Raw genomic sequence first — 14,848 nt, forward strand, 5'->3', positions numbered from 1 at the left:
TGCAGCAGCTCACCATCTTCAACAGCACCTTCCAAACCTGCAATGGCAGCAGACATATGGGAACACCACCACAAATTCCGCTCTAAGCCATACACCATCCTGACTTGAAACTATATCGCAGTTCCTTCAATGTCACTGGGTCAAATTCCTGGGACTCCCTAACAGCGCCAGGGACACTACTTATACTGCAGTGGTTCAATAAGGCAGTTCACCACCATCTCCTCAAGGGCAATTGTGGATGGGCAATAAATGCTGGCTGAGCCAACGATGCCTACATCCCATGAATAAACAAATAAGAAAAGATAAATGCAAGTTGTTTTAGTAGTACAAGTAATCTCTGGGATTCAGGTTGGAGCACTGTAAATAGATTCCACAGTTCAGCATTAAATTCATGTTTGGATTAATAGTAGGAGACATATTGGGTGAAAGATCTAGTCAATATTCTGCAGGCAGCAAGCAAGAGACATTGTCAGTTCATATGACAAGCTTTTCCAGACACGCATTCAATTATAGGTTTTCAAATCAGGATACTAGGAACACAGTGGATTACGAAGGGAGGCTCTATGATGGAATCAGCCTTGTGGATAGTTTCCTTTGCTGCTCATTATTTTAGCTGCATACTAATCAAACCTTATTTTTTTAAAGTTAACACTATTTTCCTTCAGGTGGCTGATGTTATGAGAGTATGTGCAGGGTTTCTCCCACTTGCACATAAAGAACCATTGAGAAATGTCCTAAATGGAGTATGCCACCTACAGATGTGTTGGCATTTCTCAGGTATGTGACAGTATTTGAAGGGGTTACCCGGCACATGTCAGTTTGTGAAGGGGTTCCCCAGGAGTGTGTCAGTATGTGAAGGGGTTCTCCAAAGTGTGTCAATATGTGAAGGGGTTCCCCAGGAGTATGTCAGTATGTGAAGGGGTTCCCCAGGAGTGTGTCAGTATGTGAAGGGGTTCCCCAGGTGTGTGTCAGTATGTGAAGGGGTTCCCCGGCACATGTCAGTACGTGAAGGGGTTCCCCAGGAGTGTGTCAGTAAGTGAAGGGGTTCCCCGGCACATGTCAGTACGTGAAGGGGTTTCCCCAGGAGTGTGTCAGTATGTGAAGGGGTTCCCCAGGAGTGTGTCAGTATGTGAAGGGTTACCCCAGGAGTGTGTCAGTATGTGAAGGGGTTCCCCGGCACATGTCAGTACGTGAAGGGGTTCCCCAGGAGTGTGTCAGTAAGTGAAGGGGTTCCCCGGCACATGTCAGTACGTGAAGGGGTTTCCCCAGGAGTGTGTCAGTATGTGAAGGGGTTCCCCAGGAGTGTGTCAGTATGTGAAGGGTTACCCCAGGAGTGTGTCAATATGTGAATGGGTTCCCTAGGAGTGTGTCCATATGTGAAGGGGTTCCCCAGGAATATGTCAGTATGTGAAGGGGTTCCCCAGGAGTGTGTCAGTACGTGAAGGGGTTCCCCGGCACATGTCAGTATGTGAAGGGGTTCCCCAGGAGTGTGTCAGTAAATGAAGGGGTTCCCCGGCACATGTCAGTTTGTGAAGGGGTTTCCCCAGGAGTGTGTCAGTATGTGAAGGGGTTCCTTAGGAATGTGTCAGTATGTGAAGGGGTTCCCCAGGAGAGTGTCAGTATGTGAAGGGGTTCCCTAGGAGTGTGTCAGTATGTGAAGGGGTTCCCCAGGAGTGTGTCAGTATGTGAAGGGGTTCCCCAGAGTGTGTCAGTATGTGAAGGGGTTCCCCAGAGTGTGTCAGTATGTGAAGGGGTTCCCTAGGAGTGTGTCAGTATGTGAAGGGGTTCCCCGGAGTTTGTCAGTATGTGAAGGGGTTCCCCAGGTGTATGTCAGTATGTGAAGGGGTTCCCTAGGAGTGTGTCACTATGTGAAGGGGTTCCCCTGAGTGTGTCACTATGTGAAGGGGTTCCCCAGGTATATGTCAGTATTTGAAGGGGTTCCCCAGGAGAGTGTCAGTATGTGAAGGGGTTCCCCAGGTATATGTCAGTATTTGAAGGGGTTCCCCAGGAGTATGTCAGTATGTGAAGGGGTTCCCCAGGAGTGTGTTAGTATGTGAAGGGATTCCCCGGAGTATGTCAGTATGTGAAGGGGTTCCCTAGGAGTGTGTCAATATTTGAAGGGGTTCCCCAGGAATGTGCCAGTATGTGAAGGGATTCCCCAGAGTATGTCAGTATGTGAAGGGGTTCCCTAGGAGTGTGTCAGTATGTAAAGGGGTTCCCTGATGTTTGTCAGTATTTGAAGGGGTTCCCTGGAGTGTGTCAGTATTTGAAGGGGTTCCCCAGAAATGCTTGTTAGGCATCTTCCAGGAGTTTGTCAGTGTTGGATGTTTCCCAGGAGTGGGTCAGTATTTTATTGAGCATTTCTCACGAGTAGGTCAGCATTTATTGGGATTGCCAAGAGTTTTGACATGTTACAAAAGCCTCCGTGGAGAATATTCCCTGCTTTGACCAATCTGAAAACGGAAATGATAACTTTATAAATAATATTATAAAGATGAGAATGCCTATCAAAGACTTCCCTTTTTGTCCCCTTTCTTTCAGCAGCATAACTTGTATTTATCTGGTGCCTTTAAATAGTGTGATTTTTTTCTTCTTTATTTGTATCTGTGATTCTATCTGTAGACATGGGGACAGTATCTATATGTATGCTGACTATATCCAGTTCTACCTCATCCCCAGCTCCCTTGACTTTCTCTCCACTTCTTTATTGTCAGACTGTCTTCCAGACACCAGGATGTAGATAAGCCAGAACTTCCTCTAACTGAACAATGCAAATACCAAAATAATCTTATTTGGCAGCTGGCAAAACCCCCATCTCCAATTTATCTCCAATTCCATCATCTCTTTCTAGGCTACTTGCTCAAGCTGAGCCAGTTGATAACGTGACTTAGGCATCCTGTTTGACCCTCAGCTGAGATCAAATGTCCTATCCATCATTATGACTTGGTACTTTCATCTTTACATCACCACTCGCCATTGTCCTTATTTCACCCTGAGGGTCACCGTACCCTATTGTGACAACAAAATGATGTACCTTGTTCAAACTTTGATTTTCTGATTGTGCCTTTAAATCCAATCACCCAGAGAGTGGTTAGAGAATGTGGAACTTGCTACCACATGGTGTAATTAACATGAAAAGCATAGATGTATTTAAGGGGAAGTTAGCTAAGTATGTGAGGGAGAAAAGGATGGGATATGTGGATAGGGTAAGTTGAAGTATGACAGGAGGAAGCTCATATGGTCCAGAAAAACTGGATAGACTTGCTGACCTGAACGATCTGTATTTGTGCTGTAAATATAGGAATTACACATCCAATTTTTTCTTTCAGGTATTTTGAATAAAGCATACTTTTCCAAAAAAAAATTACGTAGCCAATTTTTGCAAGAAAAGGTTCTTTCTATCTTAACTGAGCAGATTTGTTTTGGAAAACGAAGTCCTAGATCTTCCATTTCCTGCAAAGCGAGGTGGAGAGAGAGATAGATTGCGACACTGTATGTCTGATTGTGCTGTGCAGCTGTCAATTTAAAGTCAGGACGCGCACCTTCAAAATGTAACCTTTCCCATTGTCTACATAACAGGTTTTGTTTTGGGAACAATAGCGCCAAAGCTTGAAAGCACTTTTTAATCTGGTGCTCTTCAGAACATGCAGCATCAAGGCAGCTGCCATATACCCCCCAGATCTCGTTAATGAAACACAAAAGAGGCGGTGGAGATTTTTTATTGTTTACTCAGTGTCAATTACACTTTATGCTCCTCCTATCTTTTCCTAGACTTCTCTGAGGAGTGTTTGCAAGCAACTTGGGATGTGAGCTCTCAATCAACTTTAATTCAGAAATTTCTTCAGAAAAAATATGTAAAATGTCTAGAAAACAAATTAGCAGCTCTGAACATATTCCCTTGAACAGGTTGGCAGTTTGGTTCATGTTCTGCTTGCAAATAAAAAACAAACCAAAGGGAATGAAGGAGCATTTTCACTATAAATGTAACCCAACAGCGCAACAGTTTCACACTGACGCTACGGTTGTTGTGTAATGGCAGGCTACACCCAAAGTTAGCATCTGACTTGACTCCAGAACAGAGTAAGAGTCCCTGATAGAATCTCACTATTCTTTGGCCTACAATCAAGATGGTCCTTTACTCTAGATTTACATGACAAAAATGCAGCCAAGAATCAAATGCCAAACATGGGCTGCAAGTTCTAAAAGAAAATTAATTAGTACTTTAAATTTTTCCAATTTTTATTCATTCAAATTAGAAAGATCATTGACTATGAGGACTTGGATGCTGAAAGCTTCATAACTCACCCTCTTCTGTTGACCCCACTGTCGCTGGGTCAAAGCCCTGGAACTCCTTCCCTAATTGTTCTGACGTGGTAAATGCGGGCTCACTCTTAAGTTTTAAGAATAAGTTAGATAGATACATGGATGGGAGAGGTCTGGAGGGTTATGGACTAGGTGCAGGTCAATGGGACTAGCAGAATAATATTTCGTCACAGACTAGAAGGGCCGAATGGCCTGTTTTCTGTGCTGTGGTGTTCTATGGTTCTATGGGTGTGCTGAAATCATATGGAACTGCAGCAGTTCAAGAAGGAGGCTCACCACCACCTGCTCAAGGGCAATCAGGGATGGGCAATAAATGCTGGCCTTGCCAGCAATGCTCAGATTCCAGGAACAAGTAAAAGAAAACTTCATCTCTCTTTCTCTGCTTTTGGTATGTTGTTTCCTAATTACTTTTTAAAAGTTGCACAATTTTGACCGCTGTTTCAGAAAGCGGATAATGAGTTTCCACTAAAAAGGAATTATGCCAAATAAATGATTATTTTGGCACTCTATGTAACAATAAAATTAATTTTATTGAAAAATTACTACTTATTTTTTGTTAAAAGTCCATTCAGCCTTTCTACCTGGTTTCTAATAATACCCCTCATGTAAGGTGTGAGTCTCCATCGATTAGTCAGGAAATTAATCAGTTATCTACACATAATAGGGTTGCCACCTCTTTAACTGACCCTTGCCCCCCAACCCCACTCCCACCCTCCAACTTCCATGTCCAAAAATGCTGCCATAAGCTTGAAGGAGAAGTAACAATGGGAAAAACAAACTCTGAAATGAAAGCCAGGCTTATTTTAATACATATATAATTTGCATCCTATGTGCTAAGAGTTTCATATGTAAACATAAAGCATATTTCATTAAAAAGAGTTATAAATCAAGGCCATAATGTTTAATCGCATGTCATTTTTTTTTCTCTTTTTCGCTTTTTTTCTGTTTTTCTTTTTCTCGTTTTGGGTCCATAGTTGGCCGAGGTCAACTCGTAGTGTCAGAAAAAAGGAATATATAAATGCATAAGTTACATAATAAGTTTACAATATAAAATGCAAAATAACCTTGATTTGAATACTTATTTCTTACAAACGCACAGCGTTCGCGACTCTTCACATCTGGCGACCGCCTAGGTTTAAAAAAAAAATGCATTTGAGATCTCCTCAGGTTTGATAGTGGGCTAGTCCTGGCCCAAATGTGCAGGATAAAGAAAAATGGTAGTAATCTCCCAAGTTTCAGGTCCCGATCAGTTTTATGTCAAGCACATTCATAAGATCCCGGTTTTTCAAAATGTAATAATTCCAGACAATCCCAGTTTTCCAATTCTTAAGAGATGTATTTTTTTTTACTAGATGATGAAGTGTTTTGGCTCCAGATCTCTCTTTTGTTTTCTCCTTCTATTTGTCCCTTCATATCAATGATTATGTTGTTTGTGGCTCTTTTTGGAGAATCCTTTTTATATCCAATTGATACAGTTTTGTTTTTGCATGTCCATTTAAAAACACACACACACAGACACCAGTTTATTCCTTTTCACCAAACTCTTTCAGTTCTCCTATTTCATTTCCATTGCTTAATTTCTAATCCATCACGTAGCCTTCTGCACATACTCAAATCCAAATGCTTGGCTCAAGCCATGCAAAGTAAGAAATCATTGTACCAAATCATGCAGTATTGTCCAAGTCTCCCAAGTCTTGGAGAGATCTTCCACAACTTTGTATTTAATATACTTAGATGATAAATCCTGTTAACAAATAAATTCCAGAAGGTATAAATATTTCATTTCAGAGAGCAAGAGTTTAACTGCTGAAGAACATCCAAGATGTTACACGTCAAGTCTCTCATTTGTAGATTCTACATTTACATAATTTCTGATGTTTTGTTTTCTCTTGCCGTGTGTTGATCTTTGTTTCTTAAATTCCATAATCTCAATATCTTACTCCATGCAACACTCTTTGTCTTTCTAACATTTGTGTTTTTGTTCCTGATTGTCAACAGTGACCAGTTACTTGATCCTTAGGTCTTCTTCTTTCAGTTCATAAACTCTCCATAAAGTACTCGTCTTTCAATAACTCAACTCTAATCAGTTAACCAGTTTATTGTCTTCAACAGACATGTATCAAGCTTATTTCTAATATGTCAACACACGGTTTTACCTCTTCGAGTATTCAAGACTTGTCACATCTTCAGTATTCCTGTATGGTTTGAGTCTACACTTTGTTTTATTTTTCTCCAATTTAAATTCATAGTTATTAACCCAGTGTTCCATTCCCAGAGCAGTAACCCAAGTCTTAAGTGAAAACATGAGCATTGTTCAATAGTAAGTTCCAAGATGAGATGGCATGTGGGTGGCTGCATGTCTGGCATTTGGGTAGATGCCTCCAGTTGGAGAATTCCAGTATGGACTTGGAGCTGCAAAGAAACTAGAGGATGTCACAGGTAGAGCAGGAGGATGGGGAGCCACAAAATTCACCTTTTGCTGGTGCGCATGGTAGGTGCTCATGTATGAGATATCTGTTGGGTACTTGTACATGGAGGACTCAGGGGGATGGGGTTGCAGGGCTTGTGCAATCCCGTGGAAGTCAAATTTGTAAGCGTAGCGCTTGCCATGGACTTTGGTCATGATGTTCTTGTCATAGTAGTAACGCAAAGCCCTGCTCAGCTTGTCATAGTTCATGTTGGGCTTGCTCTTCCTCTCTCCCCAACGTCTTGCCACCTCATCTGGGTCTGTCATTTTGAACTCCCCGTTAGTTCCTTCCCAGGTAATGCAGTTGGCATTGGAGCTGTCAGACAGAAGCTCCAGCAGGAATTGCCACAGCTGAATCTGCCCACTTCCTGAAATGGAGTAAAGAACAGTATTTTGTCAATATGCCCTAAAAGGTTTGTTTTAATTGAGAGATGAAGGTGAGCGCTAAGGCCTATAGTGCAGGATATCACAGAAGTTCATAAAGGTTAACAGGAAAAATAAAAGACATCAAGAAGCCTTGATAGCAGGAAGGCGGCTGTGAAATAAGTACTTCCACAGTATTGAGGTCTTAGGAAGAAAATACAGCGGGGCAATCGGTCTTGATAGTGCATTAAGAAAGACAAGTGAAAGAAGAACAATTAATCAAGCAATACATTCATTATTAGGCTTTTGTTAAAACTGTTTTTTTGCTAAATTCAACATACCTGGGTTTGCAAGGCGGCTACTTGTAGGCCCAAGAATCTGATAAGGATCTGTTAAAATTAGAATAACTATTAACATAATGACCTAAGATGCCCTGGTTTCTGTGACTTTTTCAGGTAGTGTATTCATGTTTATGAAGCCTTCAGAGCTAAAATATTAAGGCTCAAGAAACAGAAATATCAATGCTTTCCTGACGATTCAATGGTTTAATGTATCATTATGGTGTGATGCTCTGCCATACAGATCAAGCAGGTTCAAGTCGTGAGCTACCTGATTTCAAGTGAGACTACAGTCAGGACACTACAGATGATCTCAGTGTCCCTTGAACTAGAGAAGTATACTGAACTATGTTGAGGATAGTGATAGACTTTGAGAGGGCATAGATATGCTGATGGAATGGGCAGACATGTGGCTGATGAAATTTAGTTCAGTCAAGTATGAACTGATACTTTTGGCTTGGAGGGACAGGAGATGAAATATAAAATAAAGGGGATAACTCCAGAAGGGATGCAGGATCAGAGTGTCCCAGGAGTATATGTGCAACAAATCATTGAAGGCAGCAGGGCAGGCTGAGCCAGTGGTTAAAAAGGCATATGGGATCCTGAGCTTTTTAAAGAGAGGCACGGAATACGAAAGCAAGGGAGTAACGAGGAACCTTTATAAAATACTGGTTCAGCCTCAGCTGGAGCTTTGTGCCCAATTCTAGTTACCACACTTCAGTAAGGATGTGAAGGCTTAAGAGTGCAGAAAAAAATTACTAGAATGGTTCTGGGGTGAGGGATATCAGATACATGGATAGATCGGAGAAACTGAGACTATTCCCTTTAGAGAAGAGAAGTTGGAGAGGAAATTTGATGGGTAATTGAAAAGTCTAAACAGAGTAGATAGAGAGGAACTGTTCCTCTTAGTGGAAGTGTCGAGAACCCTAGACAACACTGATTTCAGATGTAGTGGTGACATGAGGAAAAATGGGTTTACACAGTGAGTGGAGAAATTGAAGGTGTGATCAATGCAGAGAATCAGGATATACCCCCTGAGATTGTGGTGGAGGGAAATTCAATCATGGCTCTTTAAAGGGAATTGGATAAACACCTAAAGAGAAAAAAAAATGGAAGGGCTACATGGAAAGGAGTGAGACCAGCAGAGCTGCTCTTGCAGAGAGCCAACACAGATACAAGGGACCAAATGGCCCCCTTCTGCACTGTAACCATTCTATGATTCTGTGATTCTAAGGGAAAAATAAACAAGGGCTGCCGTCCCACAACTTGATCCAGTGCCAACAACAGCTGGAAAGTAAGTGTGGAACTCTAGAGAGGCGATTAGGCCTTGTGGTGGTCCCCCATCCTCCACACCCTCAGAGTTGAATGATATGTCAACATTGATTCTCCAGTCTCACATGTGAAGACTGGCTAACTAGCTGAGATATCAAATGCTCCTGGATGTCTACAGAGCCAGCTCTTAACTTGCAATATATACTTCTGGAAAGCAGGGGAGAACATGGGTAAATAAAATGATGGTTGTTAATAATAGTAGCCACTTGCTTAAATGTTTGTGTGGCAATTCTCTGTCTATTACTTTAACGGAGGAGTTAAAGGCTAACAAGTGGCAAGTATCATTTATGCCATACAAGTGCCAGGTAATGACCATCTCCAACAAGAGAGAATCTAACCATCGCCCCTTGACATTCAATGGCATTACCATCATTGAATCTCCCCACTACCAACATCCTGGAGGTTACCATTGACCAGAAACTGAACTGGACTAGCCATATAAATACTGTGGCTACAAGAGCAGGTCAGGGGCTGGGAATCCTGTGACGAGTAACTCACCTCCTGACTCACCAAAACCTGTCCACAGTCTACAAGGCACAGGTCAGGAGTGTGATGGAATACTCCCCACTTGCCTGGATGGGCGCAGCTCCTACAACAGTCAAAAAGCTTGACACTGCCCGGGACAATGCACCCTGCTCGATTGGCCCAATGCACAAATATTCATTCCCTCCGGCACTAACACACAGTGGCAGCAGTGTGTACCATCTACAAGATGCAATGCAAGAACTCACCAAGGCTCCTTAGGCAGCACCTTCCAAACTCACAATCACTACCATCTAGGAGGACTGGAGCAGCAGATACATGGGAACACCACCCTCCAAGCCACTCACCATCCTGACTTGGAAATACTTCATTGTTCCTTCACTGTCGCTGGGTCAAAATCCTGGAACTCCCTTCCTAACAGCACTGTGGGTGTACCTACACCACAGGCACTGCAGCGGTTCAAGAAGGCAGCTCACCACCACCTTCTCAGGGGCAATTAAGGATGGGCTTAGCTTAGCCAGTGACACCCACATCCCATGAATGACTAAAAAAATTCAGTTTCTTAATAAATTAAGTAGTTGTTGATATTCAAAAACTTTGAAAACAAGGCTGCTGGAGCCTTTCCTGCCTAAAAGCAAACTCATTTTGAAGAAGCTTGTCAAACCGTTGTATAAAGGGTGTAACCGGCAGCAACTCACTCTGCTTATTACTTTGATTTGGGGGCATGGACAGTTTTGTGTGCAGGGTTAGATTTCAGTACAATAATTTTTTAAGCCTACGTTGAAGATCACAGAAATCCTATTTACACTCAACTTTAACTTGAACTTAAAATGTTGCAACCTTTTATGCTGGTTTGCTTGATTTCAAGCAATTAAACCAGAGCAAACAAGCAGGAAATCTAGGTCAACCTGTTTAAAATAGATGCTTTAATATCTTTGTTAGGATAACAGTCTGAAGAACATAATGCAAGCAAGTTAAACCTTGATCCACTATCACCAGCATCATTCATATTCTTATAAAAACAAAAAACTGCGGATGCTGGAAATCCAAAACAAAAACAGAAATACCTGGAAAAACTCAGCAGGTCTGGCAGCATCGGCGGAGAAGAAAAGAGTTGACGTTTCGAGTCCTCATGACCCTTCGACAGAACTGAGTTCTGTCGAAGGGTCATGAGGACTCGAAACGTCAACTCTTTTCTTCTCCGCCGATGCTGCCAGACCTGCTGAGTTTTTCCAGGTAATTCTGTTTTTGTTTTTCATTCATATTCTTATTCCTTCTGAGCTTAAAATAGGCAATGGGGGAAGATTTGCTCTGAGTGCTAATTGCAATGAAATTGTAAACACTGTTGTAAATAAAAGGTTATAATTTCATGATGTGCAATATGCCCAGAGAAAATCTTCCTGCTGGATTTCGTTCATGACTTCAGTAGTACCTGAAGACTTTATTGAAAAAGGCAAAAGGAACACAGTTTATCCGTCATTTCCTTTTTGACCAATTGGGCCATTTACAGCACATTATAAGTGCCTACTTCAGTGAGTTAAAAACCGTGACATCAGCATTATCCACAATCATCACACATATTCACATTGTCAGAATCAGACATTTAGCATAGACTTTTTACAGAACGGGGAATTTGCTGTCACGAAATCTGTAATGGAAGATATGCGGGAATGATTGTTCCTCTCGATACCCAAGGATGGTGCTTTAATAGGATCTAGGCAATATGCCCAGATGTGTAATTGCTGAGAAAGTGCTTTCCTCAGTGAGAGACTGATTCATTGCATTAAAGTAGGAATGAGCCATTGTAGAGCAATTCTCTGCTTGAAATGAACAAAAATGGCAGACAACTTTAAGTATCAGTTCTCTGAATCCAAAGCTTGCACAAATGACATTGATTAACCAACACTGATAAGGAGGTAATGAGCATTGTTTAAAGTCTGGAATTGCAAGTACCTATCTGGTGACGAGGCTGGTCTTCCACTTTGGTTACATTTGAGGAAGATGAAGCAGTTCCTAGAGAAGAATGGAGGAAAAAGATGAGGCCAATAAGGACACTTCCCATGTACACTTATTGCACTATGCTCTTAGTTTCCTCTGAAGTTGGAGTTGAAATCCTTTTACAAGATTATGATGCAGTCGCTATTGGGACTAGATTTTAACCCTTACCACTTGATGGGAATGGGTAGTTAAATCAGCAGTAGAGGACTTATCAGTGCATACCCAGCATGTTTCCACCCGCCACCACTTTTGGAGGCACTCACCACAGGAAGGTGGGGCATGTGAATAAATTGCAGTTGAGGCCTTGTGATGCAATTGGGTCCCAACAGCATTTTGAATGTAACTTGCACCAGTCTCTCCCACTGCTGGACCACCCCCCCGCCCCCTCTTCCCTGACAGTGATTGGATCCTCAATCAGGAGGGACCCAAGAAATTAAGTTCTTTTTAATTTTATTTTATAGTCTCCTTGAAATGAATGAAATCTTGGGCGCACTTACCCCAGGCTTCCCTCCCCCTCCCTCCAACCAGTCATGACCCTCTTCCCAAGCATTTATCTGATAGCTGGGGCCAGCTCGGTATTCGGCAGGCTGTAGTTGGCGTTCTGCATCAGGGTTTCCCCTTTGGCACCTGCATCTCGCTGCATCTCTTCAAATGAGGCCCAATGCTGAATGTGGCTTGGACTTCAGATTGGCACCAGTTGGCATGAGATGCAATCATTTTTCACACAAACTGAATGTCTCACCCAATGAACCTTAGGGTCATCAACAGTGCTATCAAGTGGCACTTGCTTAGCAATAGCCTGCTCACCGACACTCAGTTTGGGTTCTGGCAGCTCCTGAGTTCATTACAGCCTTTTTTTCAAGATGGACAAAAAGAGCTGAACTCCAGAAGTGAGGTGAGAGTGATTGTCCTTGACATCAAGGCAGCATTTTACCAAATTTGGCGTCAAGGAGCCCTAGCAAAACTGGAGTCAATGGGAATCAGGGGGAGAACTCTCCAATTGTTGGAATCATACCTAGTGTCATGGTTCATTGGGGAGAGTGCACTGCAATACCACTGCTTCCCGAGCCATGACAAATGTGAAAAGTTTGATCAAACCACCTAATTGTTGAATTTAGGTTAACAGAATATAAGCACCGGGTTTGTAAACTTAATAAGTGCATAAATGTTTATTGAACATATTGTCTTTAACCAGTGGCAAAAGAAAGAAATATGAACTGCCAATTTCTAACTCTATAACCTAAACTCTACCCTTTCTTAAATCCCTATGCTCACACATACCACACACATAAGACACACAAAAACATGGGTTTGAAGGATGGGATAAAACAATTCAATATCACCAATTCCAGAGCATAGGATTCGATAGGGTGATTTTGATCAATGTCTTCCAAATTCTTTTCAGTTCTTTGTTGATAATATGAGATGGTCTTCCCAGCACTTTCAGTCTTTAGTTCACTAGCTGAACATTTACTTTTCAATGTCTCTAACAGTGATTTTCCCTTTTTCCTCTCGTCAGGGGTTTTCCCAGAGAGAGTGAGCATGTTATAGAGATATGAGGAAAAAGAACCATCTAGCTATTATTGTAGAATTACAATAGAGGTCTTAGATCTTTTCACTTTTCAGGCTAGGAGCTTTTCTGCTGCACTGCTCTCATACAAACCCTGGTCACCTGGTTAGGAGCCAATTAAAATGTTGTTACCAGGCAGTTCCCTGTAAGACCAGTCTCCTCCTGAGCACCATCCTGTCTTTCATGGCACACTCTGTTCCAGGACAGCAACATTGTATATAACCCTCACACTGTTCCAGTGGACATGTCTTTCAAACTGCAGCCATTGTAATTTTAATCCACAGCCCAACAGAAATAAAAAGATATGTTCTTTACACTAGCACAAAGGAAGATGGTTGTGCTTGTTGGATGTCAATCATCTCAGTTCCAGGGCTTCACTGCAGTAGGTCCTCAGGGTACTGTCCTTGGTGCAGCAATCTTCAGCTGCTTCATCAATGAGCTTCCTTCAATAAGGTCAAAAGTGGGGATGTTCGCTGATGATTGCACAATGTTCAGCTCTATTCATGGCTCCTCAGATACTGAAGCAGTCCATGTCAAAATACAGCAAGACCCGGACAATAAATCAGCTTGGGCTGACAAGTGGCAAGTAACATGTGTGCCTCACAAGTGCCAGGCAATGAACATCTCCAACAACACAGAATCTAACCATCACCCCTTAACATTCAATATCATTACCATCATTGAATCCCTCACTATCATCATCCTGCGGGTTACCATTGACCAGACACTGAACTGGAATAGCCAGATAAATACTGTGGCTACAAGAGCAGGACAGAGGCTAGGAACCCTGTGGCAAGTAACTCACCTCCTGACTCCCCAAAGTCTGCCCACCATCTATAAAGGCACAAGTCAGGAGTGTGATGGAATAGACTCCACTTGCCTGGATGAGTGCAGCTCCAAAAACACTCAAGAAGCTGGACACCATCCAGGACAAAGCAGCCTGCTTGATTGGCATCGCATCTACAAACATTCATTCCCTCCACCACTGATGCACAGTGGCATCAGTGTCTACCATCTACAAGATGCACTGCAGAAACACACCAAATCTCCCTAGACAGCACCTTCCAAACCCACGACCACTACCATTTAGAAGGACAAGGTGAGCAGATGCATGGGAACATTACCACCTCTAAGTTCCCCTCCAAGCCACTCACCATCCTGACATGGAACTATGTCGCCGTTCCCTCACTGTCGCTGGGTCAAAATCCTGGAACTCCCTCCCTAACAGCACTTTGCAGGGCCTACACCACATGGACTGCAGCAGTTCAAGGAGGCAGCTCACCACCACCTTCTTAAGAGCAATTAGGGATGGGTAATAAATGCTGGCCTAGCCAGCGATGCCACATCCCTTGGATGAATAAAAAAAAAACTCACAAGGCATCACACATTCACTGGCATCTCATTCACTGCCAGCTCAAGAGATATCACCATTCAGTCTCTCACACACACCCTCACACCACCATCTGGCCTCATCTCCTCTGGAGATTGCCTCCTCAGCCCTCACCATCTTGAGACAACTTACACAGATCAACATGTGCCCCCATACACACTTTGGGATATCCCCCTACCCCAAACAAGCCCTATCTCCGCAGTTATTGAAAAGCCACCCCCACCTTACCCCTGGTCTAGTAGGTAGAGACCTGCCCTTGAACCTCCTAAAAGCAATACGGTGCTGTCCGCCAAGCCTGACGCTGTTGACCATGAATGCTGCCTGAAGCAAGGTAGGCAAACGAACCTCTAAGCCCCGCGAGAAGTGCAGCTTGCCAGTTGCACATTGCTTACGTACAGTTGTGAAACATGCCGACATGAGCACATGATCCAGCGTGGGGGGTGGGGGGATGATTCCGGTGAGCAGGACAAGCTATTCTTGCATTGGTGGTCAGCCTCAATTTGTCAGCTCACAAATGGATGTTTTATTTACTGGGACTTTATAACTGGGTGCAAAAGATCAAGCAGGAGAGACAGTCTGTGTTG

General features: G+C 42.8%; 1 protein-coding gene across 6 annotated transcripts in view; it reads right to left on the reverse strand.

The window, feature by feature from the left end:
- Positions 1–5,109: 5,109 nt before the first annotated feature.
- The window catches only part of erg (ETS transcription factor ERG), a 272,948-nt gene continuing 263,209 nt past the window's right edge, over positions 5,110–14,848 (reverse strand). For all 6 annotated transcript variants that reach the window (XM_041211606.1, XM_041211609.1, XM_041211605.1 and 3 more), the window contains 3 exons: positions 11,260–11,319; positions 7,495–7,542; positions 5,110–7,158 (listed from right to left, as the gene is read on the reverse strand). In XM_041211606.1, coding sequence (XP_041067540.1) covers positions 6,638–7,158; positions 7,495–7,542; positions 11,260–11,319 — 629 coding nt within the window. In that variant the 3' untranslated portion in view covers positions 5,110–6,637. The remainder of the gene's footprint in view (positions 7,159–7,494; positions 7,543–11,259; positions 11,320–14,848) is intronic.

Source organism: Carcharodon carcharias, chromosome 18 (genome assembly GCF_017639515.1).
Source record: "Carcharodon carcharias isolate sCarCar2 chromosome 18, sCarCar2.pri, whole genome shotgun sequence".
In the NCBI taxonomy this organism is placed as follows: Eukaryota; Metazoa; Chordata; class Chondrichthyes; order Lamniformes; family Lamnidae; genus Carcharodon; species Carcharodon carcharias.